The sequence below is a fragment of the Artibeus jamaicensis genome, unplaced genomic scaffold, assembly GCF_021234435.1.
Source record: "Artibeus jamaicensis isolate MK-2021 breed Jamaican fruit bat unplaced genomic scaffold, CSHL_Jam_final contig_233, whole genome shotgun sequence".
Taxonomy (NCBI): Eukaryota; Metazoa; Chordata; class Mammalia; order Chiroptera; family Phyllostomidae; genus Artibeus; species Artibeus jamaicensis.
Genome location: NW_026521486.1, coordinates 17,377,528 through 17,403,472, shown reverse-complemented (window position 1 = coordinate 17,403,472; position 25,945 = coordinate 17,377,528). Strand labels below are relative to the sequence as shown.

General features: G+C 43.4%; 2 protein-coding genes across 11 annotated transcripts in view; one reads left to right on the top strand and one right to left on the bottom strand.

Moving 5' to 3' along the window:
* The window catches only part of APAF1 (apoptotic peptidase activating factor 1), an 82,118-nt gene extending 57,036 nt beyond the window's left edge, over positions 1-25,082 (top strand). The window contains exons 23-28 of one of the 4 annotated variants that reach the window (XR_008390995.1): positions 4,736-4,855; positions 5,166-5,291; positions 6,969-7,094; positions 9,430-9,576; positions 12,580-22,994; positions 25,009-25,082. Coding sequence is in view for 3 of the 4 variants with exons in the window: in XM_053662063.1 (XP_053518038.1) it covers positions 4,736-4,855; positions 5,166-5,291; positions 6,969-7,094; positions 9,430-9,576; positions 12,580-12,726 (666 nt within the window). In the remaining variant the exon portion in view is untranslated. Of the gene's footprint in view, positions 1-4,735; positions 4,856-5,165; positions 5,292-6,968; positions 7,095-9,429; positions 9,577-12,579; positions 23,856-25,008 lie in introns of those variants that run through there. The other 3 variants (XM_053662063.1, XM_053662064.1, XM_053662065.1) reach the window with 3 other exon arrangements.
* A 76-nt stretch (positions 25,083-25,158) lies between these two features.
* The window catches only part of ANKS1B (ankyrin repeat and sterile alpha motif domain containing 1B), an 830,526-nt gene continuing 829,739 nt past the window's right edge, over positions 25,159-25,945 (bottom strand). For 3 of the 7 annotated variants that reach the window (XM_037160668.2, XM_037160670.2, XM_053662066.1), the window contains one exon: positions 25,159-25,277. In XM_037160668.2, the coding sequence (XP_037016563.1) occupies positions 25,167-25,277 (111 nt within the window). In that variant the 3' untranslated portion in view covers positions 25,159-25,166. Of the gene's footprint in view, positions 25,294-25,945 lie in introns of all 7 variants that reach the window. The other 4 variants (XM_037160669.2, XM_037160671.2, XM_053662067.1 and 1 more) reach the window with 2 other exon arrangements.

Below are 25,945 nucleotides of genomic sequence, written 5' to 3'. Positions count from 1 at the left end.
CTATTCCCTCCTATCCTAGTTTTCTTCTGTTTGGTTGTTTTGGACTTTTAATTTTTATTTATTTTTAGAGCGTGGAAGAGAAGGAGAAAGAAAGGGAGAGAAACATTGATTGGTTGCTCTCGCACACCTCCAACTGGGGATTGAACCCTCAACCTAGGCATGTGCCCTGAGTAGGAATCGAACCTGCGACCTTTTGGATTGCGGGACGACACCCAACCCAGTGACCCACACCAGTCAGGGCTGGCTGTGGGGATGCTCCGCCCATAGAGCCAAACCTCTTCCACCCCCTACCAGCTGCCACAGATAAGAATAAGTCTACCAGGACATGATCTGTTTGGGACGGAAAGGTGGCCATTCTTTCAAAGAAGAAGGGCCAAGAGCCTTTTCCTTAGTGGGCTTTTATTGGGTTCATTTTGCACAGGAATACAGGTAAAGTTCATTAATCATTGTCAGGCAGTAAGGATCAAACAATAGATAACATACAAAGAACTACGAGGGCTTAGTCAGAGTCAGAGTCGGTTAGCTAAGGGTCTACAAAACTTTGGGAAACAAACTCATTTCCTGTTCGGACCCTTATCATTTAATTGGGGACATTCTTAGCAAAGCAGATTTCACAGGATTTTATATATTCTTTCTTAGGCCTGATCACCTGGGGAACCCACCCCTTCCAGCACAGGGCTGCACCACCCTCTGTCATTGTTTCAGGCTTAGGTCCAGCAGGGGAAATAGGGCAGCCAAGAGGTTAGGAGACTTCTCGCAAACAGAATGAGTACTCAGGCTATGTCAAAGCCAAGGGGCCAGGGTCCATCACCTCCTTTTGCTATAACCCCCCAAGTCCTTCCCTGGGGTCTCCCTGTGATCACGCCTGTTTTAGGCTGTCCCTCCCTTGAGGAATCTTACCCATTATTTGCTAACTGATCAAGCATTGGGGGCCAGGCAGGGTGAAGTGAAGGGGGCAGAGGCAGTGCCCCTGCCAGGGAGGTAAGCTTTGTATCCTTAGTGGCTTCTGCTCTGAAGGTCACTCACTCAGCCTTAGCCATGGGGAAGTTATAGCTTCTGAAACCAGGCAGGGCGGTTTCCAACAGCTGGCCTTTTATTTTAAAGGCCATCTTCATCTGTGTAGTGATCATTTGCTACCAGAGATAGGCACTGAAAGGCTGACTGAAAATTTTGTGTGTTGACTGAGACCTTCTCTGAATGGTGATTTGAATGAGAAACCTTTATTGTCAGTATCTTTAGATCTTTTGTCTAGGTCTTGTCAGACGTGGCTGAAGGTTCTTAGAGCCAAGTGGAGGAAGAGAACGGGGTGGGGGTAGGGTCTCAAGGTTTAGTGTAAACCTTCACTTGACCCCTGTTCTTACCTGTAATGCTGCCCTTAGTTATGCTGGCACCCTTTAATCCAGAGATTGTTTTTCTGGTTTGCTTTCCATGTCTGTAGGAGCATTATTCTACACTTTATTGTGTTTTTTTCCTCATAGTGAAAAAACTTTGGGATTCAACTAGGATTTTTTTTCTCTTTTGCACAAAGTAACGTTCCCGAACTCTTTGAAGGAGTGGGGAGGTCAGCATAGCTCTGTAGCTCCTCCTCCTGTGTTTTCCCAAAGCATTAAATAAATATAGGGCCTGGTCTTTTGAGACCTCTTTGCTCTGTTCCCTTCCCTCAGTTTATTTAGGCCTTCTCTTTTCTTTGCTGCCATCATCCTCGTCCTATTCAATTTGGATTCTATTCCCAGTAGTTTCTTCTCATGGTAGGACCGGCCGGGTTAATTTTGAGAGTTCATAGGGCCCAGACTGCTTGGCCCTTCCCGACTAACCACAGTGGCCTTGCACTTAGTTTCTGCTGCTTTTCTGTTGGTCCACTGCACTTCTTGGTGAATGTCACTTGGTTCTTTTCTGACTTTTCTCTCTTAGATCTGTCAGGCTCCCTAAGCTTCCCTCTGCTCCTTCCCACGCAGATGCTATTACCACGTACATCTGGGAGCTCTCAGTTTGCCTCTCTCTCTTGCACCTTGGGGTTTGTGGGGATACTTCGTCATGTAACACGATCTTGTTAATGTGGTCTGTGCATTTGGTTTTGCTTTTTTAGTTGCTTTGTCAGCTTTCAGTAGAGGCTTTGGGGAGATTAAAAAAAGAAAACTGCCTACCCTGCTGCCATTTTCCCAGAATTTCTAATACTTCTGTTCTTAGCCCCACCCTCATTCCCGTCCTAGAGGTACACCCTAGGTGTACTTAGTGACCTGGATTTCTGAGTACTTGGGAGTTCCATAGTGTTAATTTCATTGCTTTAGTCTTCCTTTAATACTTTTAGTTTTCTGTTTTCTTGGTTCTGCTAAGTCAGTTGTCTTCTGCTTTGCAGCTCCAACATTTTATCTTCTTTGCCATTCTCTTGTCTTTGTCTCTTTTGTAAGGTTTTAGAAGTGAAGGAGATGAACACATATGTGCAGTGGAAGTTACTATATATTTTTAGTTTAGTATCTATATATGTGTATAATGTTAATATATATTTTTTTCTTATTGTGGTGATAATAATAAGAAAAATGACTTGCACTATTAAAAACTATTTTGAAATAAAACTATATTATGTCTTTGTGAGCCTATATGATTTGAAAGAAATTTGGCTTCAGTATAGAAACTTATTTATTATAGGCTCCCATGATACTGAGGTATTAGCTGTGGCACTCAGTGTGATATTCATCTTTCTTCCTTTCCAGATGGCTTTGAAATGGGTGAAACTAAACTACATCTGATGAAATTCTGCCAAGACATTGTATACTGTGTAGCATTTCTGTCAGAAGCTAAATTCGTAGGTTTTATGACCTGCCTGAAGATCAGATATTCTCAGCTAGAGGGAAAAATAATTTCTAGGAGTATTTTCAGGATTGGTGTTAGATTATTTTTAGAAGTATGAGTTGTGTTCATCCTCTAGTCCAGTAAAGCCCAGAAGGTAGGAGGAGGGAACTGGAAAGTTCCTAGTGGGAGTGGTCTAGGTCGGGTATTTTATGTTCCTTTGCACAAGCGCCTTTTCTTTCTGATATGATTTTGGCGGGGGAGTTGCAGAAAAGCCTCTCTTTCTTCCCTTCCCCCTGATATATCTCACCGGTCTTAAAATACTGAGATGCCCAATTCATTCCCTTTAAGTGGTCCTCACTTCCAGCTCCCTTGCTCTCATAGAAGATTCCCTGCTCCTGCTTCCCTGCTTCTGGGAGCGAGCACTGCAGTGGCAGAGATGGAGAGAGTCTGAGAGTGGGGCGGGGGTGCGGTGGGTGGCGGCGGTGGTGTTTCTTTTGCAATTTTGCCTAAGCCTGTTAGGAAAAACCTTGAAGACATTTCTGCTGTTTAGCCTGCACGAGTCACAACCAGATCTAGAATATTACTAATATGTGTACCTATGATGGTGGCTGATTTTTAAAAGTGGAAGGACGAAAATTCTGTTGGAGCCTGCCTGGTCGTCCACATCCCACAGATCAAACTTTATTGGACTCTCTGGGCTGTTTTATCAAATATCTTCCCAACAGATTTTTCCCTACTGCTCCTTTTTCATGTCCTGTATTCCAGCCAGATTTTGGCCTATGTAATATTTCCATATTTCCTCCTCCTGTGTTTTAACAGTTAGCGATCATTTCCTTTTTTTGAACGCCCTCCACAGTGTGTGAATCACACTTTCAGTCTATTCCTCAAGCCTGCTTTGCATGTGTTCCCTCAGTGAAGTCTTCTCCAAGGAATTGCTTTTTTGCATTCCACAGAACTTTTACTGGTGTCGTTAGAGCTTCTGTTGCTTGTTTTTGGCATATCTCATTTTCTCTGCTAGACCCTTAAGTTTCTTAATGCTAGATTCTTGTTTCATTCATATTTGCCTCACATATAGATGCTAAATAAATATTTGTTAAATTAATTTCAAGTCAAGAATTAAAAAGGCTCTAAATGTAATTGTTTTCATTTAGTAGTTAAGGGTTTTGTACATGGACATGACATAGAAATAAACTGTTCACCTGTGTGCCTCACGCATGTTTGTATGGCTTATTTTGTGCCAGTCACTTGTATTATTTCAGTTTCTTCTTCCCTTTTGCCTGAGGAGTTCTTCCTGGAGAACTCCTTGTGAAGAATAATGCACTGTATCACCTCTTTTGTCATTTTCAAGTGTTGCTTTAGGTTTTAGCTAAGATCTCTGAAGCTGGGAAATTCCATGACCTTGTTTGAAGCTGCTCTTGTTCAGTTGACCTTGTCAGGCGAGGGCCAGTAGGATTCGGTAGCTTTAGCTGAGCTGGAATCTGCAGACTTGCCTGGCTTGTGAAATCTGTGAATATGTGATTGAGATAATCTTCCCTGGAAAATGTAATCAGGTGTGAGCTCACTAGCATATTGTGGCTTTTCTCCATCTTCTGGTGTAATTAACTACTCTCCAAGAAAATAAAGAAAACAAATTTTATTTAGGAAGAAAAGTACTTTATTTTACCCCTAGTCAACTTATTTAACCTTCAGTCATTTTCTCTTCTCTGTCTGTAAAACAGGACACCATATTCTTTCTTGGTACTCTTTGTTTCACTGAAATGCAGTGAGGATAAAAGACTTTAAGCGGGAGCATTTGAGATCTTGCTCCCAGGCATATGTCTTCAGTTTGACTCAGATAAACTCATAATAATAAAAAAGGACTTCGGACAGTGAACACATTCTTCCCTACACCTCCAGTGGGATATTATGGAGAGAGGGTTATAACACTTACTTCTTTGATATTCAGGTATGGAATTGGCAATCAGAGGACTATATCTCCCTGCAAGCCCACCAGGAAACTGTGAAAGACTTTAGGCTCTTGAAAAATTCAAGACTGCTTTCCTGGTCATTTGATGGCACGGTGAAGGTAATTTGAAGAGCACATTTCTTTTTTAAAAAGTATTCTAATGTTGCAGTGATTATATCGTGACAGCCAAAAGCATGTGGATGATAAGTCACTACTTACATGTTCACATTTGTTTTCTCATGCTGGTTGTAAGTTTCCTGCAGTCACCTGTATCTGCTTTGTGTGCATGAGCTTCTGTACTAAAAGGGCACATAAAGAGGTCAAACCACAACTCTGCTAAGGCTCTTGTTTTATAAGTCTGTGTTCTAGCTGATTCTGTTCAGTAACACAAAATGTTCTTAAGTGTCAGCTTCTGAGTTTTTCTTTGAAGGTATGGAATATCACTACTGGGAAAGTAGAGAAAGACTTTGCCTGTCACCAGGATACAGTCCTTTCTTGTGATATTTCTCCAGATGCTACCAAGTTTTCATCTACCTCTGCTGACAAGACTGCAAAGGTAGGTTGGTCGGTTGAAATGTGCATGCATGAAACTTTGGAATTGGTTATGAGTTCTGGGTCCAATAGTGTACAAAGTGAATAATGAGTTTCTCTTTGCATGTCTGTCATATTTTGTGAGTTTTTGGAGGATTCCCATTGGCAATTTAGTTGGTGTCAAATAGATTAAATGAATGACATTAAGGACTTTTGATTTCTCCCTTACTTGATTTGCTCTTTGTTTGTTACTAATCAGATGCAATCGAAGGCATATTATAGTCAATAAAAGCATTGAGGGGGGTTTACATTTAATTGTGTATTCATAGTAAGTGTTTATATAATTGATATGAAGTTGATACTTCTGAGAAATAACATTCCAGTGAAATGATTCTGCCTTTTGGGGATGTTGAATAGTCCATTCTCTTCTATTTTATCCGTCTTTGTTAATGACATTATTATTGACCCATCTTTCCAAACTACAAACCGTGGAATTGCCTGGGACTCTATACGGTCTTCTGTGCTGTGTTCATCACTTCTCAGTGTCTCTTGGCTCCTCCTCTTCTCCTTGCTCCCTTAAAACCATGCTCACTTCCTTCGCTGGTGGTCTGAACCTCTTCCAGTGTATCCCCTGGCACTGCTGTCTGCATCCCTGCTGAAACACTTCTGTGGCCTGATAGTTTGTAAGCCAGTCTCAGCCGGAGTTGCAGCTCATCACTGTCTCTTTCTGCTACCTCGTTCCCTTCATGTCAGGCTCCTGCTCCCTCCGTCTTTTTTGTGCCCACTGTTAACTGTAGCTCAAGGCAGTCTTCTTTTCCTTTTTTACCCCGAAGCATTATGACTCATTCTTCCAGACCCAGATATGATGTCAGCTCTTCAGTGAACCCGTTCTGGCCCTCAGGCAGGATTAGCTGCTTCACGTCACTGTGCCCGTTACAGATTACTCACACTTATTAGAGCATTTACTTCTTACAGCTGTTCGCTTAACCATTCATAAGCCAGTATTCCTGACTAAATTACACACTTTTCAAGGACAGGGACTGCACCCAGTTCATCTTTTGCCACCAGATCTTAGTGCACAGTGCCTGGAAGATGGTTGTTTCCAGCACATGCGTGTTGGATGGTGGTGACAAAACTGTAAGGGAGGGTGTTGGAAGGGAAAGAACTACATTTGACCGCCAGGATGGTAGGGTGGTATAGTGTCCCTGCCCTTTAAGGAACACTTGCCATGTGTTAGGCCCTGTGCTAGGAATTTCAGTCTCTATTATTTAATCTTCACATCGTAGGTGCTGTTGTGAAATGTCCTCAGTTCACAGATGCAGAAACTGAAGCTGCAGCATCTTACGTGGGTTGTCTAGGCCACAAGGAACTAGTGAATAGTGGAGCTGGGACTCACAGTCAAGTCTGCTTCAGCACCACTGGCCATTCTTAACGCATTTACTGTTCATCCTTCTAAACGGGAAGTTAAGAACCTTGAGCTGAAGTGAACTTGAGTAATTAACGAGAAACTCAAAAATGAACAAGGTTTTTGAGTTTCTCTTTAATTGGTGGGGAGATGGGCCTCCCATGGAAGTTTATGAACTGTCGGAAGCTGGAACTTCTATGTGATTGACTTGGTGGCCACCTGGCATTCTAGGCAGGGTTTGCAGAGGCTTATTTTGAATGTGTTTACTGCTCCTAAACAATCCTGATTGTCTTCCAGATTTGGAGTTTCGAACTCCCGTCCCCTCTTCATGAATTGGAGGGCCACAAAGGCTGTGTGCGCTGCTCTGCCTTCTCTGTGGATGGTACCCTGCTGGCAACTGGAGATGACAATGGAGAAATCAGGGTAGGGGGTTTGGGGACATTAAGAACTGCCCTTCGAGTATGTAGCTTGGGCGAGCCCTCTGCACTGCTTGGGGACCTCCGTTAACGTGAGTGACAAGGAAGCCCCAGCCCTGGGTTCTGCAAGGAGGAGGCATTCTTTGTTTCGGTTCGTGTGCACGTTAGGTTCATAGCTGTGCTCAGCTGCAGAGAAGAATTCGTGTTAGAGTGAAGCACTTCCTATGTATGTGCGGAGGCAGATGCCCTAGTTATTAGCAGTTGGTTCTCTGCTGTTAGCTTGAGAATGAGTCATCTTAATTCTTGGACCTGAGCCAAAAGTTGTTTTTAGTGGCAGAATATGAGGAAAATAATTTTGTAAATCATTATGTAGATTATAAATGAAGTGCATATTCTGCCACTTTCAGCACTGAAAAAAAACCTCTCTTTAAGCACCAGACCCATCAGCTGGTCCACACTCACAGTGGGGCCAGTGGCCGTCCCTGTGGGCCCACCCGCCTTCGGGTCTGTCAGAGGGTCGGACACTTGATGGGAGGAGAGTCTTGTTGTTTTTTGTTTTTTTTTTTTTTTTTAAACAAAGGATATAAAATTCAAGGAGTAGGTATGTAATACTGAAGAATGGGAGAGCGTGTAGCTGGCAGGAACACAGGCGTTAGCAGCTAGGCTTTCGGGGAAGAAGACTCTCCTGCTTGAGGACTACGCAGTCTCTGCACCATCCTTGTAAATGCCACGTCCTCTGAAGTGGCAGGGCTGTTTTGGGAACATTCCTTTTGCTAAGCTCTCATCTTCGATGAAAGGGCTTCTTTCCTGGTTGTGAGGCAGGGTTTCATTTTTCAGAAACCCTGAAGGAGAAAATCGCCTCTCTACCTCGTATCCAGCCGTCTTACTGAATTCTTTCTAATGAGTTTTGCCACTTGATTCTTTATTGTTTTGTACTTTTATGGCCTTATTCATTCACTCATTCATTCCTCATCTGTTCATTAATGTTACTCCAATTCAGTGAGTTTAGTGATAAGTGTACACCCGCGAAACCATCCCTTGTCAGGCCATGGACATCTTCATCACCTCCCAAAGTTCCCCTCCATCCTTTTTATTATTATTTTTGTCTGCGATAATAACTTTTCATATAAGATGTACCTTCATCTTAGAAAACTTTAAATGCACATGCCCTCGCTGGTGTGACTCGGTGGATTGAGCACCAGCCTGTGCACAGAAGCCTCACTGGTTCGGTTCCCAGTCAGGGCACATGCCTGGGTTGCTGACCAGGACAGCTGGTTGATACATCTCTTGCACACTGACATTTCTCTTCTTCTCTTTCTCCCTCCTTTCCCATCTCTCTAAAAAGAAATAAAATATTGAAAAAACAGAAAATTTGAAATATACAATATAGTATATATGTCTTGCATAACAAACTTTGCATCCTTTGGCTGTAACCTCCCCATATTCTCTTCCTCTTAGCCCCTGACGATCACCATTCAATTTTCTGTCTTATGAATTTGCAGCATGCCATTCTTTTGGATTTTCTAATACATTTACAAAGGATGACTTTGATATTTTTATGCCTCTGTTTTTAATCGGACAGGCATTTCTTTGAGAAATTAGAGTACTGCTTATATATTGTCACTGGAAATAAATAGGAATATTAGCATCTGTAATTAGGTTGCTTATGAGAGTTTAGTACAATACTATCTCTCTCTGTATGTACATGTCCATGCTGGGACTTCTAGATTTTTTTTTTTAACTTAGTGTTTAAAATGCATACTTAACATGTTTGAATGACATTTGCCATATTCTAAGTGGTAGATCTTAGACTAGAATTTCTTTTTTAAAAATTAAATTTATTGGGCAACATTTAAAAAAGATTTTATTTATTTATTTTTAGAGGAGAAGGGAAGGAGAAAGAGAAGGAGAGAAACATCAGTGTGTGGTTACCTCTCACATGCCCCACATTGGGGACCTGGCCTGCAACCCAGGCCTGTGCCCTGACTGGGAGTCGAACCAGTGATCCTTTGGTTCCTACCCTGCACTCAGTCCACTGAGCTACACCATCCAGGCTTTCTTTGTTTTTTTTTTTTTTTTGAGGTAGTTTATATGTTAGGTCTTGTTTATTTCTTATTTCTCTTATCATCCTCTCTTTATTAGATGAAAAGAGCCACAGTATTATTTTTTGAAGTATAGTCAATGATAAATATTGTAAGTAAAGTGAATGGGAGAGATTACAATCTAAAAAAAATTCCTAAGGTATCACTAACTTGATTTCCAAAGATGTTTCATATGAGATGGAAATATATAACGAATTTCTGGGTAATGCTGGTAATGATCTGTGTTTCATGTCTGTGTAGATATGGAATGTGTCAAACGGGGAGCTGCTTCATTTATGTGCTCCGATTTCCGTAGAAGAAGGAGCCGCTACTCACGGAGGCTGGGTGACCGACCTCTGCTTTTCTCCAGATAGCAAAATGCTCGTCTCTGCTGGGGGCTATCTTAAGGTAAGCGTGTGCTAAAGACTGTGAGAGGAAGGAACAGCCGGTGTCCCATTTTCCAAGCTGTTTTTACTTCCTGTGTCTCAGCTGGTCCTCGTACATCCCTGCAGAGGGCAAGGGCGGCTCCCCTTGTCCCTGTTGTGTGCAAGGCCGCTTTCCTCCGATCTCGGGGAGGTTTTGGTGGCAGTGTTGGGATGTTGTAGGTCCGGAGCTCTCAGGCTGCCCTGTACAAAGTCTTAGATGATAAGAATGACTGGAGAGTGGGATGTTTAACATCATTTTATTTCTACCTCATAATTATTAACTATTTGGGTTGAAAGTCTTTACAAAATTTTCTGAGCTTTTAAGTATTAATAGTAATGGTGGTATTAATAACACTGGCAGGAGCATATTGCTTTTATAGTTTACAAAGTGCTTTACTTACATCATCTCATTAGCCAGTTTTGTGAGGCTTAAATTTTATTATCTTTGGTTTATAGATGAGAAATGTGATGTTCATGGAGAGTTGTGTCTTCCCTAGAATTGCGTAGTAAATTGGTGCATACAAACTCAGGAGTGACTGCAGTGGCCGAGGCTCGAATGTCATGGTGCCTCAGGGTCGTTTTTGGGCCCTTGTGTCTATTAATCCATCCACCCAATAAGATGTTAAGTGTCTGCTGTGTGCCAAGACACTGCTGTGTGGCACAAGTTTTAAATTTGGTTCCTGCCAGCTGCTGCCTTACAGTCTTTGGGGGAAGCAGACAGTAAACAAAATCCCTGAAGTGTAGGAGGGGTTCTGGGAACATTTGCATATGGAGCGTAAAGGCACAAAGGAGAGGAGCTAACATTCCACCTCCGGGAGTTTGCAGAGGCTGTCTGTGGAGGGAGACGCTTGAGGTGGGAGTTTGGAATAGTGGTTCGCTTAGGAAAGGGGTCGAAGATGATGCTGTATGTGGTGCTGACCACTTCAAATAGATCCCTAGTAAAGTAGATCTTATGATACTGTTACCTCTTATTGAAGACATTCAAGTGTAGGAGATGGTTCTAATTGTCTAACACAGTGTGGATGTTTTGCATGAATTGGTTGAAGTTTTTGATAATATGAGACCCATGTAATCGTAATTTTACTCAACATGAAAATTTAGTTTATCAGTAAAGATAAATAAGAGAGCAGTTTTTAGCTCTATGGGAGGATGTGCATTAGGTACAAGTTTACATTTAAAATACAACACTGTACAGCCTGTTGCATTAACCTCTCTTTCTTTGGCATGCCTGACTCACTAGGGAATTGGGAGGCTGTCACCACTTGTCCTTCTGTAACATAAGGATGAATTTAGTCGGCTCTGAGGATGGTGCTTAGAATGGCGGCTTTGCTCTGTTTGTGGAGGGAGCTGGGAGTCTTGCCTGCTCTTCATTAGCAGCTAAAAAACTGCTGAGACACTGAGCTTCTAGAGACCATGTCATTTGATGCTCTGGGGCCCCTCAAAGGCTGTTCCATAATTCGGAGTCCGGTTTACAAGATGTGACAGAGATCAATGACCAGATTTCCAGAGTTTTTGGAGAACCTTGAAATAAAGTAGCAGAATAGATAGCTGTATTGTAGAGGTTAATGCCTTAAGGGAGGAAGAGCCTGTCACCTGTGTATTTGGTCTCTGCTTGTGACAGTCAGGCTGCCCCTCCCTCTGGTGAAGGCGGTGGTGACAGAGCTCTGCCAGCCTCCACCCAGCATGTTAATGAGACATCCAATGCACAGAGCAAATTAAAAGTAAAAAAAGGAGCAGCTGCTGCAGTGTCCAAGTAAGTAGGCCTTTTGAGTCTGTTTACTTGAGAATCCAAGGTGTATAAATTGAATGTCAATAAGATAAAGTAGGTATCCAGTAGCTAAAAAGCTCTTAACTTTCAAAATTGTTCCTACTTGTAAATTTAAAAAGTACTGTAATTTAGCTGTTTACTTGTGTTATGCCACAGGGTATATACTCTGTTAGAATGACAAGAAACCCACATAGATTCATACTCATGAGGAGAAAAGCGGATTTAAAATACGGACTGCATGGCAGGGAATGCAGGGTTGTCCGTACTTAGAGGCAGCAGAGGGGCTGGTCCGGAGAGTGAGCCTGGGGGCCACCGCCCGAGACCAGAGCCTGGCTCTGCTGCTCATTCGCTCTGTTAATATTCTTACTAATCACAAGATTATTTCAACTCGAGGTGCGTCTATTTTTTTATCTGTAAAATGGGCACAATTTCTACCTATAGGGTTGGGAGGATTAAAGCACTTATAAATAGTGCCCAGAATCTGGATGTACCCGAGCCCTTTTCAAAAGGTATATGGTGTCTCTTTTGCCCTCATTTTAGCTGTGATGTATATGAGTGAGCTTTATAATCTCCATTTGATAAATGAATATAAATATTGTTACAGTTCTAGTGAATTCAGTGATTGGGAGGAGAAAGGAAGGACTTCGCCAGAGTACCTGCCATGTTTGAGGTGTTCACTGTTTGTTTAGCACATGCATGCAATATTTTATATTGAAACTTAGTCATTGGCTCTTGAGTCACTCCTGGTGAAAGGGAAGATTCAGTAGAGAGCACAGTCTGTCCTGTAGCCCAGATTATGAATGGTCTTGGTGTCTGCCAGAATGCCAGTTCTTGTCTGCAAAGGGCCATTTTTAGAGAAGGCATTCTTCTGTCCATTCCACTGAGGCCTGCAGACAGGAGAGCTCAGTCCAGCCATGGCCCTAGTGGACTTCGTGTGGCTTCGTGTCTGACGCTCTTGACTGGCTGCATGTTTCTTCACGCCTCGGGTGCAGGTCGGTGTAGGGTAGCTGGGAGGCAGTCACCAGGCTTGATCGGGAAAGGCTGATCTGATTGGTAGTAACCGTATTCAGCATTAAACCTTAGACTGCTTTCCTGCTGTTTGTGTAAGTTTGGGCACGGGAATGCGATGGGGCGCAGGATGCACCCTCTCGGGCTGGCACCACAGCCCGTTGTGTGGTGTAATCACCAGTCTAACGGGGATTTTCCTTCTCTGCACAGTGGTGGAGCGTCGTCACTGGGGAATCCTCACAGACCTTCTACACAAATGGAACCAACCTGAAGAAAATACATGTGGCCCCTGACTTCAAGACATATGTGACTGTTGATAATCTCGGTATTTTATATATTTTACAGACTTTAGAGTAAAATAGTTAAGCATTAATGTAAGTTGAACCTTTTAAATTTTGACTTGGAAAAAATCGTGATGAACTTGTATTCCGACTTTTTATGAAGCTGTGAATTGTTTTGCAGTATTGTATTCACTACAGAAGTCTTCGTGGCTGGGTGAGTAATACTAATGTAGCTTTTTCCCAAATGAACACACTTTTAATCTTGTTTTTCATAATCATCATCATTATTTTTAACAATTTGTCTTTAAGATGCAAATGAAAATGTAAATATGTTCCTTATTATACTGTTGGCAAAATGATCTCTTGATACATTCAAATTGGTTGACATAATTAATGAGGATAATTTGAAGGAAACATGTGGTTTTAATGTGCTCTCCATGAGGCCTGGGCCTCAGACTGGCAGTGGCCTGCTTTCCGGCCACACGTACCCCCTGGGGTACAGTTTCCCAAATACAATCTGGGAGCTTATTTGCAGCCCTTAAATTTGCGTTAAAAATATTGTGTCTGTGTGCAGAATTTGCAATATTTCCTTTAATTCACTAGATAAGTGAGTCTTGGATTTCAGAGGTTCCTTCTGTGCAATAAAAATTGTGTGTGTTGGAGAGAGTAGATTTTATCAGTCTATCTTTTTCTCACTGGCTGAGGGCAGTTGGTGCCCCAAGTGGACTCCAGCGGTCAGTCTCTGAGCTGCATGCTCTCCTGCTGATTTTTTTTTATGTACGAGACCTTTTTCTTAACCTTCACTTTTTTCTCTTTTTTTAAAAGCAATTTCTCCACAGTAAAATATTGGTAAACCAAATTAATTGGGGAGAAGCCAATTGTAATAAGTTTTAATAACAGATTTTTTTCTAAGAAATATAAAATAGTAAGAAATCATTTTCTTCTAATTCCATTTACTTTTAGATGAATGGCATTGCCAATGCTGTTCTCTTAGTGAATTTCAGAACCAGAAGTCACTGTGACTTTGGATGGTGTCACCTTTAACCCCTGACCAATCTGTCTTCCTTCCCTTCTCTCCTAATCCACTTCCTTTCCCTCCCTCCCTGGTTCATCAGAAAAGATGGCTGTGACAGGGGAGAAGTCCAGCAGCATCAATCATCAGTTTTTCTGATCTCTTGATTAGGAACCTTAATTGCAGCTTAGAGCTAAACATTTTTCTAGATATTTATTAAGGGAAATGCTGGTAAATTAACAGTAGATGTGGTTGTCTCATTAAAAAAACAACCAGAACTCAAAACATTTTTTTTGCTGTAACAGGGTATTAGGGTTAAGAGCAGGTAGGCTGTGAACCACTTTTTTATTTTATTTACATTTTTATTTTAAAATTGATTTGAGAGAGGAAGGGAGAAAGAGACAGAGAGAGACACATTGATTTGTTTTTCTAGTTATTTATGCATTCATTGGTGCCCTGAGTGGGAATTGAACCCACAACCTTGGTATATTGGGATAATGCTTTAACCAACTGAAACACCCAACCAAAGCCTGTGAACCAATTTTTATTGTTATTGCATATTGGTAGCTATGGGTGGGTGGGGGATAGACCACTGCAGATGTATTTTAGATTAGCTATTCCTATTTCACACTTCAGAGAACCATAAATAGAGTGAATAAAATCTTTTACATTGTTAGGGAGGGTTTTTGTTTTTTAATGATGGGAGGAACTAGTTACAGATCTACTGTGATTTAAGCAAATATAATGTGAAATCTTAACTTTATAAAAGAAATTTCTGTAAGTGGTATGTTTTGCTTAGAGTATCCCCATCATAACTTGATCTGCATACAATGTTTAGGAGCTCATTTACAGCTCAGAGTATGAAGTGTTATCTTTTGGAATTAGCCATACTTGACCGTTAACAAACACCATCAGCTTTTAAAAGGCCTTGAGTAGCCTTTGTCTGAAAAAGAAATGAAAAGGAAAAATGGGAAGAAAGACCAGGCCACATAGGGAGTGAGGAGGAGGCTACCGCCGCAGCGCACGCTTCCCAGCAGCTGGGTGGTCAGTCCAGGGGGTGTTGCCCGGTGCTTGCAGATCGGCATGTTCACGTGCTGGGCTGGGAATTATATTGCATTTTATATACATGTTAAGTTTTTTTTACATTGTATGTGTCCCATATGTTTGGATAACTGTTTTGTATTTACGATACAGTTTACATGTTTTTTTTGCCTTGGTATACATTTTAATACATGAATTAAAAACATTTATAAAAATAAAATTCCAAAGATACTTTTGAAAAACATTTTCAGATTGTTTCAGACTCCCTGCTCGTCCTCTGTTGGTTAGAAAACAAACGAGAAAGAGTCTTCAAAATAAATCCATCAACCTTTCTAGGATATTTTATCAGCTATGTGTAATTCAGTTCTATCAAATTTTCTGTCTCCCCAGTCTGTGTGATTGCTGCCTGGTGTAGCTGGCATGGTGAAGACTCTGTAAAAAACAGAATTCATTTATTCATTCTTCCTTTCTGTAAATGTTTACTGAACTCTACCATGTGCCTGGCATTTTTGTAGGTAATAGCAGTGAGCAAAACAAAGCCCTTGCCCTGTTGCAGTTTGGTGCTAGGGAGAGGTGGACACAGAGTAAAAAAGTAAAATGTGTAGTGTGTTCGTTGTAGTAATATCAGTTGCAATATTGTGTGTAATTGGGGAGGGGGAGGGTTACAGTTTTAGAGGGAGTTGCTCAGGGAGAAGGTGACACTTGAGTGTAGACCTGACAGGTGAGGGAATGAGTCGTGCAGGTATCCGGAGAGCATGCCCAAGGGAGAGCGCAGCAAGTGCAAAGACTTCGGTGTGGGATGGGTTGGTCTGTCTGGAACTGGCCAGGAGCCAGTGTGGCTGGAGGAGACCTCGAGGGGGAAGGTAATAGGAGGTGCACGCTGGAGGGCCTCAAGGAGCTCGTGGATGGCTTGCAGCAGTGGGGTGATTTGACTTGTGGGAGCCAATTGACAGGCTGGAAGCAGGGAGCAGGGAGACCAGTGAGAAGCTTTTGCAATAATCTTTGCAAAAACGAAGGCAGCCAGACTAGAGTAGCAACAGTAGAGGTTGTGGTAAGCTGGATTCTGGATGTATTTTGAAGATAAGAGGTAATGGATTGGACAGAGGTTGTGAGAGAAAGACAATTGAAGAACGATACCCAAGGTTTTGGCCTGTTTGACTTGAGTAACTAGAAGAATTTAGTTGCCATTAACTGAGATGAAGAACAATGAAAGGAGCAGATTTTCGGGCATAGTAAGTGTGAGGTGGTCGTTCGGCATCCAAGTAGAGCTGTTGAGTAGCTGGTTGGATCATGGGGTCTGGAGTTCAGGGGGAAAATCTGTGATGGAGATAGGAATCGCAAGGGTCATGGGTGAATCAGTGGCTCTTGAAACCATAAAACCAGAAGACAGCAGCAGTGAAATGGGTGCAAAAGGAGGCCTGAGACTAGGTCCCAGTTGGTGAGATGAGAGACCAGCACGGAGAAGGACCAGCAAAGACCAGAAACCACAAGTTCGTGTGGTACACATGGTGAGTACAGTGGGGTGGGTTCCTTCACTCACTGTGACCTTGGGCAAAACTTCTTTAATGGCTTGTTTGTTCAGCCACCGATCCCACATGCCTTGCATGTCTACTGTGTGCCAAGCACTATTTTAAGCAGCAGCCGAGGCAATAAATGAGTACATTTTAGTTGTGGGGGAGACGGGAGACAGCAGATAATAAGAAAACAAGAAGATAGCAGCAGCTGTCTTATCTGTGAGATGCTTCTTGGGGTGGTTGTAAGGATTTAATAAGACAATGCTCATAAAGTACGTATCTCAGTACTGGGACCAAGGAAGTGCTTGGTGAGAAATGCTCGGTGGTGATTGAGTCCTGTCATCTTCGGCCTGGCAGCAGGTCGCCAGCTGCCATCTCTGCCACCAAACGCTGGACGTGCTGCATGCTCTCTTGCTTCTGTGGCTTCGTATACAGTGATCTCTCTTCCATACTGCCACCCTCACCCCCACCTCGTTTGTTTCCTCTCAATTTCTTCTTATTTTCCCTATGTCCCTTGAGGTGACCCCTGTGCTGTCTGGTAGCACCTTCTCTTCTCTTACGTGTCCCTCAGTGCCCTGTGTCCTTTGCTTATTGGAGTCTTGCATTAGAGCAGAAGTTTTGTGAAAGTCTGGTCTGTGCCTTTTATACCAGAGCCTCACAGAAGCCTGGCTCCAGCCGGAGCCTCAGTAAGTATTTGTGCGTGATTGAAACTCTGGTGTGCCCGCGTGCCGAGGCGTGTTCTGTGTTCTTCTCTGCACTGGGGTAGTGCCAGGCGGTCGGATTAAGATGCAGCACGTCACCGGCCTTTCCTTCACCTTCCTTCCCATTTTAGTTTGGCCTTTTATTGTCGGGCAGTTTTAGGGAAAAGTCAAATTTCTTTTGGATAGAAAAGATTCTTCTTCCATATTATATAAAATGAATTAACATATCTCTGGAGCGTTTAAGTTGTCAAGTGTGGCAATCTCAACAAATGTTTTGTGTTATAATTTACTGACCTTTAGAGAAAGAGAAAATGATTTTCTGATAATTCTTAGTCTCTGAATGTTGTCAGTTGAACAAATTTCCTTGCACATAGTCCTTCCTCTTAAGAACACAGATATACAGTTATTAAAATATCTGCAAAGGAAATCAGCTGCTGTTGGGCTGTGCGTTTAACCCCAGAATTGCTGTGTCATTGTGTACGTTCACGTGGAAGGGGCGGGAGAATTTGTATCAAGTCTGGGACTCATCAGAGGCCAGGGCTTTGAAGTCCTTTGGTGTCAACAGTGACTTACTTCTGAATAAGATGGTGTTGTGAGGAGGCCAAAAGTTGGGGAATTTTCATTTCAATTATGTTTCAGGAAAATGAGTTGAGGGTATTCACTGTCAATTCATTTATGAGGTCAGGCTTTCAGAGCTGGGAATACCGCTTATCACACAGAAGTGAAGAGGAAAACCCGCCTCTGATTTCCCATCACCCGAGGCTAGAATAAGCAACTAGAGAGCATTCCAAAGCTGAGCTTGTGCTTGTCGGTTCTGAGCAACTGATTGAACTGGAGAACACCCCGCAGGTGGGTGATGACTCCTGCTTAGAATCTAGGTGGCCATTCTGAGGAGCTGGAGCAAACATTCACGTTCATCTGAATGAATATCAGCTCCCCACGCTAGGCACCACCCAGCCTCCTATTTTATCTGCACAGCAGTGGGGTGGATTTGCAGACTGTGCAGTTCTAGTTTATAGAGGAAGAACCACACCCCAGGTAGTTGGTCAGTGACAAAGTGAGGGCCAGAATACAAATCTGATATTTTCTTTTTCAGATACAAGTGCAAGTTTATTAGAAAGTCAGAGAGGCAGAAAAAGTAAGCCAGCTGGTCTACATGGGCTCAGGAAACCAGTTATGGAAGTAAAAGAAGGGCCCTTGGAGTTCAGGGGATGGAAAGATGATTTTTTTTTTATATAAGCACCCAGTCCATTGGGCTACAAGTTGAGTGTTAGTTGCAGTTGGAAGTGGAATCCTCTTAGGTTCATGGCAGATGGACACCAGTGTAGGGGTCAAGGCTTGGGTTTCAGCAGCTGGAGATGTTGGTCTCATTTTTGATTCATCTTCAATTAGCAGTGACTCTAACTAAACCCTTCACCTTGGGTTTGTTTGCCTGTGGATGAAAAAAGGGATTCTAGGGAAAGTAACCTCAAAGGGAGATCTAACCATAAATTCCTAACTGGACTGGTCATGGTGGGTAGTCCTGCCCCAGGCACATAAGTTTTTAGTAAAAGGTTTACGTTTGCCTTAAGCAAGCCCTGTCCATTGCTTCAGTGAGCCTAGGTTTCAAAGGAGCACATGATCCTAACTATTTTGTAATCCAGTCCCCACCCTGCTTTCTTCCACCTCTGTGCAATCTTCCTTACATTCCCTCCTTAATTTCAGAAGCATAAAAGAAGCTGCAAAACTGTTATTCTCCAGAGCATTTGAGATCTTGCTCCTTGACATATGTTGTCAATTTAGCTCAAATAAACTGTTACGAAAATTCTCTACAGGTTTGGATGTTTCCTATGTAGACATACCCCACTCTATCAAGTAATTTTCTGTGATAATAAATCATTTTTAGGAGGAAGGAAGGGGGAGCTACAACTTTAAAAAAAAACAAAAACAGGCTTCTTATGTGCCAGACCCTGTGCTGGGCACTTTCTACATATTTAATTTTAGCCTCCTATCTAGAGTGGCCAGTGAGATGTAAGCAGAAGTTGTGGGTTGAAGCTTCCAGGGACGCTCCTAAACATTTGCTTTACTCAGCTGGGAGGCAGGAGCCCTTTGGTCTTCACCATTCTTTTTCGTGCCTGGAATGGGTATGTGCTAGATGGTGCTCCAGCAGCCATTTTGTGATCAAGAGGTGACCTTGCACAGTTGGATGCTATGTGCTAAGGATGGCAGAGTAGAAATATTGAAGGAGCTTGGGATTTTGATGACAACTATGTAGCTATGATTCCACCACTGTACTACTGCTGAAGTTCATGTTACATTAGAAAAAGGTCAACCCCTCCCTTTTTTAAGAGACTTTTAATTCTGGTCTTTCAGTTCCTGATACTCTCATAAACTCATTTGGTGTATAAGATCAGTTCAGCAAATGTCAGTCAGTGACCCTGTATCCCTCCCTCCTCCACCCCCTCAACTCAGCCATAGACACACTGTTCTTCTTCTGAGTAACTGGAGCTCTAACTGTGAGGCCATTGAAACTTGGTGGATTCTCAGAAAATCTCCAACACATGGTACATGGACCAAGCCCAGGTAGCCCACAGTTGAGTTTTGTTTGGCCCAGACTTATTTTTTAAAACTCTGAATTTGTTGCCAGCATTGGGAAATTTGGTGATTTCACATAAAAACTGATTTATTAGAAAGTCTTTTGACCCAGGGTCTTCCTTTTTGCCTCACAGCAGTTAGCAGGAACTGAGTAGCAGCTGCCCCTGTGATGTGGCAGGTGCTCTGTGGCTCATCACAGCCCTCCCTTCACTCACGTTGCCCTTGAGTCCCTGCAGCTTCCTGACTTTGCAGCCTCTCCCCAGCCCCAGCCCAGCACCCCAGAAATAGTCTGCTAAAACAGAATTCCAGAATTTCCTGTGACCTTTGTCTTTCCCAGTCTCCCCTGATTTAACACTTATCATGTTGGGATTTTGTTTGTTTTGTCTCCAAAAACTGAGCATGCAGTTTTGAGAAGTGGCAAGATATCGACTTCTCACACATCAGAAAAGAGCTGATGTTGCTGCTTAGTGGAAGGCACCTTGACTTTCCCTCCTCACAGGTCTTACTGACAAGAGGCAGTGAGCTGGAGAGCCGCAGGCTCCCCGGGGGCCGCTGCAGGGATACTCGATTGAGACACTGAGACATCCAGAGGATCATTCGGTGGAGTATTGAATATGGCCTGCTTTGAACGGCTCTCATTAATTACCATGTTGTGAGCTGACTTTGGCCGTAAGAGTGACTCCCTCTCAGCTTGCTCTTAACTGTGGCACCGAGACATAACTCAGAGTTTTCCTGATTGGCAGACTTGGAAGGTGCGTGTTAGCTCCACTGCACTTGTGAAGTCTGCTGTGCAACACACGTGCCCCTCAGCTCCTCTGAATCAAGCAGAGAGCCCTGAGAAAACCTCAGCTGCTGTGGCATCACCTTCCACTGGGGTGACCCCCCCCCATTTCAATCTGATTTATGTGTAGGTCTTTGCATCACTGGTCATTACTCTTGGTTAAATGTCTGTGCAGCTTTTACAAATGTAAGGCTCAGGGGTTTGGGAGAGAAAAACAAAAACTGTTCTGGCAGGAAATAATTTGTAGCTATGATTCATTATGACTTACAAACAGGGTGCATTATGTTGGGTGGGGAGGATCAGTTTTGCATTAGCAACTCGAGTAAAATGGCATCGAGCACAGAGTGAGTGTTCAGTGAGTATGTTGGCTCGGGGTGAAGACAGGGAACAGTTGGGTATAACTGGTGTCCCCCAGGTCAGCACCAAAGTCTTGGGGTTAATTTCACCATCAAAAGTAAGTTCTGGTCCATGGGTCCTAAGGGAATCTCTCAGGATGCAGGATGCGGATTGTGCAACAGGCCTAAGGAAATTCTCTGCCTGCTTTGGAACTGGTTTCTGTGGGAAGCAAGATTCTGTGCCTGGACCCACAGGGCCTGGCTTCTGTGTCTGCTCTGCCAGCAGTGAATGGATGTGGGCCGGCCGGGCGAGGAGGGATGGGGATGGGGTGTGTGTGGGGCAGCCTGATGGGAGCCTTGGTACAGCGAGGCTCTGTTGGCCTAGTTGGCTGCTTACCCAATTTTATTTCAAGAAATGTGGTTATCACTGTCAGATTGCTTAGTTTTCACAAGAAACATAGTGAAGAGCTTGCATAACAAGAGAACTGAAAAACTTAATGTCTAATAAAAAGGCTTTATTCCATACAGACTTCTGGCCACGGTCATTGAGTTCCAATTCTGTGGAAGAAGTGCGGAGGCTAACCCACTTATCAGATTTTCATTTCTTTTCAGCAATGGCTTAGGAGCAATGCTGTTTGGTCCCAGTGTGAATTTCTGTTGATTTTTGAGAACTGGCGTGTGTTCTTTAAGCCTGCCCGCTCTGTCCTGTCACATCCAGACACCGCGCGCCGGCCGTCTTCCCGTGTTCCCACAAAAAAGTCTGGTGTGTCTTCAGAAAGAATCGCACCCATGACTTATTAATGATCTAACTAGGCATAATTTTCACAGCGTTCATTCACCAAATTTATCATAGAATATCATTTAAGATGAAAAATTAATGGAGTAATAGAACTGAAGTCCTTTTTGGAATAATATTAGCATTCAAGGATTCCCACCCCCATGGATATTGCAATTACCAACGTGTCAAATTTCCCCTTCAAGAAAATGAGCAGCAAAGCCCTTCTCCTGCCTGTGGGCTGTCTCTCCTGTTTGCTCTGCAGATCCACCCCCCTCCCAGCCCTGATCGGTGACCGGAGGCTGCCCTGTGTGGACCATGTCGGCGGTCTCCTGGCTCTCTGGCTTCCGTGGGTTCAGGTAATGCAGAATGGGAGGGAGAGGGTGAGATCAGGGTATTTTAGTCCCTGGCCCCCTCGACGAGGGCCCCTCTTCCTGGTCCCGTGCCGCCACCTGTGTGAGCCCCTCCATTGCCCTGCAGGCTGCCAACACCTATGCTAGCGGTCTATTTATTAAACTCCTAAATTATCCTAATGGAATGTGCCATCTGCTTTGTGCTGGGCTGTAACTGATGCAAATAAGCTTTTGGTCTACAGCGATAACAAATAAGGGGATTGCTGACCTTTTGGTGGTTAGCGAAGATAAGGGGCCCTGTCCCTGGGTCCTTCCTGTGTGTTCACTGACTGAGCCCTTTGCCTTCTTTCAGTCAGTCCCCGCCTCCCTCCTCCCCTTTTACAGCTGTCAGTCTCTTCCTTGTTTCCATGCCTCTGGTTCTATTTTGTTCCTTAGTTTATTTTGTTCATTAGGTTCCTTTTATAAGTGAGATCATATGGTATTTGTCTTTCACCAACTGGCTTGTTTCACTTAGCTTAAGAGTCTCCAGTTCCATCCACACCATGTGGACAGAGGCAGAGGGGGAAAAATTGGGATAATGGTAATAGCATAAACAAAAAAATTTTTTTTAAATGAAAGTACATGAATAAAAAAAGAAAGAAAAAAAAATCCAAATTTCCAACCCAAACCTTCCATCCCTTCAGGAAACCCACCCGTCTGCCTCTGTGAAGGTCACGCCATCACAGGCTGGTTTTACCTCTTTGGGATTTAAATCCCTGGGCCCTGGATGTCGGGCTGGGAGCACCCCGAGGTGGCTTTGGCATGTGCTTTGTAGAGTAACAGGCTTGGCTCCAGCAGCGGGGGCATGTTCTGGAAGCCACAGGGTAGGTAGAGAATGTGAGTCACTGGTCTTCCCGGTGTTACCATGGCCCTATTGTCACTCGGTTCACAGCTGGCACATGCATTTTAGGAAAAACGAAAGGATTAATGAGTGTTGCTCTGGAATGTTTGTGTCCCCCTCACAATTCCTATGTTGGAGCCATAATGGGCCTATGGGAGACAATTGGGGTTGGAGTCATAAGGGTGGGGCACTCATGATGGCATTCATGCCCTTCTAAGAAGTGACCCCAGAAAGCTTGCTGCTCCCCATCCCTGGCTCATACACACAAAGAAGAGGTCACGTGAGCACCCAGCAAGACGGCGGCCACCTGCAAGCCAAGAGAAAAGGCCTTGGAATGAGACCCACCTTGCTGTCTGGGACCTGCCAGCCTCCAGAACGGTGAGACATACATTTGTTGTTTAGGCCTCTTAGTCTCTGATATTCTGATACGGCGGCCTGAGCTGGACAGACATACAGGTGTTTTACACAAGCCGCTGCCTATGTCACCTGTGCAAGTGATCCAGGTTGGCTGTGGTCCCGCCTCTCAGAAATCCCTGTTTCGGCAATTCCTCCTCATAGCCCACTTTAATATTCCAACAAAGACAATGGGGGCATTTTGGCTGAAATTCAAGCTTTAATGGCCACTGTATCTTTCTTAGACAGGTTGAACTTGGAAATGAGCAAATTTTCTCCACAATTTTGCCAACTAAAAGATCCCTTTAGCTATGCATGCTGTGAAGGCTGGTCCTTTGATTCTGGTCCTAAAGGGAAGCAGAAAGCTCACAGAATGATGCTGAGCACCAGTGGCTGTACAATTTCCTTTTTATTTTGTGTGCTTTTTTATAGGATATAAATAATGACAAAAATTACAAAATTTATAACTGGAAGCCCAAGCATATTTACACATATATTTCTGTTTCAGCAAAGCTACTATTCACTTTGCTCCTATACAGTTTCCTCTTGGTACCATATATGTGTTATTTTACTCTCCATTTACTACATACATATCAACAGTGAATAGGCAAAATATGTACAAGGAACTGTTCAGTTCAAGTAATTTAATATCGTATTAAAATTCTTCCACACTGAACTAAACCACATACATTTGTCAGTTTGAAATAAAATTTAATTATCTTTCAAAACTCACCAAATGATGAATGTAACTGATAGTCTCAAGTTTAAAATAATGTTGGTTAATTAAAAAAAACAACATTAAGACAACCCCACAATTTTTCAATATCGCTATAATGAACTTCAAATGATTCACAATATGATCGGTTAGAACAGTATACATTAAAATGTTACTTTTTTCCTATAGTGATATTCGTACTGTTTATATAATTTGATTCTACATAAATATACATTATGGTATTTATCATACAAATACTCCACAGAGACATTAAAAAAATTAAAATACCTTAATGAAATGTAAGTAAATTTTATTTAATCAAATAGTAAGCAAACATTTATTTATTCTTCTGTTTCAAGAAAAGAATTTATTACTTTGGAATCTCTCTCTTTTTTTTTTTGTATTTACTTTTTTCTAGAAAACAAATTTTTGCAATAGAATTTTATTAACACCTTTCTCAAATAAGGTTTCCGTGACAGAAATCTTGACAGCAGGAGCCCTAGATTTTTTTTTAAACATGTTCTTTAAAACACGGTGAAGATTAAAAAAGCAATCTTTGCAGGCTCGTGGCTGCGCCAGCCCTGTGGGTCGGACGCATCTGCTTGCCCCGGTCTCCGGCTCTGGTGAGGGTCGCCCGGACCTCCCCATGCCCCAGCCTGTCCTCGTCACAGGAACAGTGGAAATGGAGTTATTTGAAATGAAACCAGAAACATCCCTCATGACTAATCTAGTTTTCTTATCAATGCATTAATGAAACATTCTTTTAGTAAAAATATTTAATACAAGACACATTTTTTGTGCATAATAAATTCCTCTGTTTGAAAGCATTTGTAAATTTTGAATCAGTCCATAGATGTAAAGGTTTTCTGTATCTGACAGAGTTGATTACGTTTAAAAAATCCCCACAAAGATAGAAATCGGGAGGAAGGATTTCCTGGCCACTGTGGGGGTGGTTTTTGTCTTGTTGCATGAAACTCTACTCAGTGATAAAGGATTTTACAGATGCTGAATGGGGGGGGGGCTCTGTTCTGATTCTACCTTTAAAACTGCTGACAGTGAAAAACCCACAGTTTTTATACTTTTCGGCAGTATTAGAGAACCCTTGTACTTTTTTTTTTTTAGGTGTTATCCCCAGCCACAGCAAAGCAAATGTTGGGGCCAGGTCATTAGAAATACCTTGGGCGGCAGCAGGGAGGGGAGTCTGGAGTCAGCGAAAATCTCACCTCATGCTTCTCAGGGTTTACGGCTGGAAAGTCTTGGTTGCGCTTTCTGTCGCTGCTGCAGAAAGAACGTCCCCAGGAATGGCCAGTGGCCTGTCCCCTACAACAAGGCCACACAACAGCAGTCTTCCTCCTGGGCTGGGTGGAAACGAGGCGGGAAGGAAAGCCTGCTCCGGACTGCTCGGCGTGCAAGGCACCACGAGGGCGGGAGGATGGTGAGTATCAGAAAATCGTGGTCTCATACTTGGTGTTAATTCCCCTCTTGGCTTCTTGTCCCGGCTCCACGATCCACGGCAGGTTGGCCAGAGTCTTTTGCTCAGATGGGTCGATCTGCTTTAAGAGAGAAAGGCTAATGCCTGTTATGTGGTACCTGTACGGGGGTGCGGGCATGCAACCTACGCTGCTCAGAGACCGGCCTGCCGCCCTGGCCGGACTTCAGGGGTATTGGTTGTGAGAATCATTTGTTTGTTCTTTTGACCATATTTATTGCACATGGACCTGCAGAAGGGGCAGTGAATGGGACACAGCGCTTGCTCTTGAAGGCACATGGATGGGGAGCAGACTCAAACATTTGGATATGAGAAGTGAGATGGGAGGGAGAGGGGGCGGGGGTGCGCAGGAAAGCCACTGACCCCACGTCAGGGAGCCAGGGGGGCTTCCAGGAGGCGGTGCACCAGGTGATGAAACTCCCTGCATCTCAGGCCTCTAATGGTTTCCATCCCAGAATAAATCCCAAGTCTTCAAGGTGACCTAGGATGGGCCTGCCTGCCTCTCTTCACTGCAGCCACACCGGCCCCTCTGCTGTCCTTGGGCACCCAGCCCACGCCTGAGGCCCCTGCTCTGAGGGGCACTCTTGTCCCAGACCCCTGCACACTCTGTGCCCTAGTGTCCTTCAGGTGGTGGCTCAGACAGCACCACCTCCCTTGTGCTGTGCAAAACAGTGCCCCGGCTTTCCTGCCCTCCTCCTGCTCTGTATAATCCATGTACCACGCAAACCATTT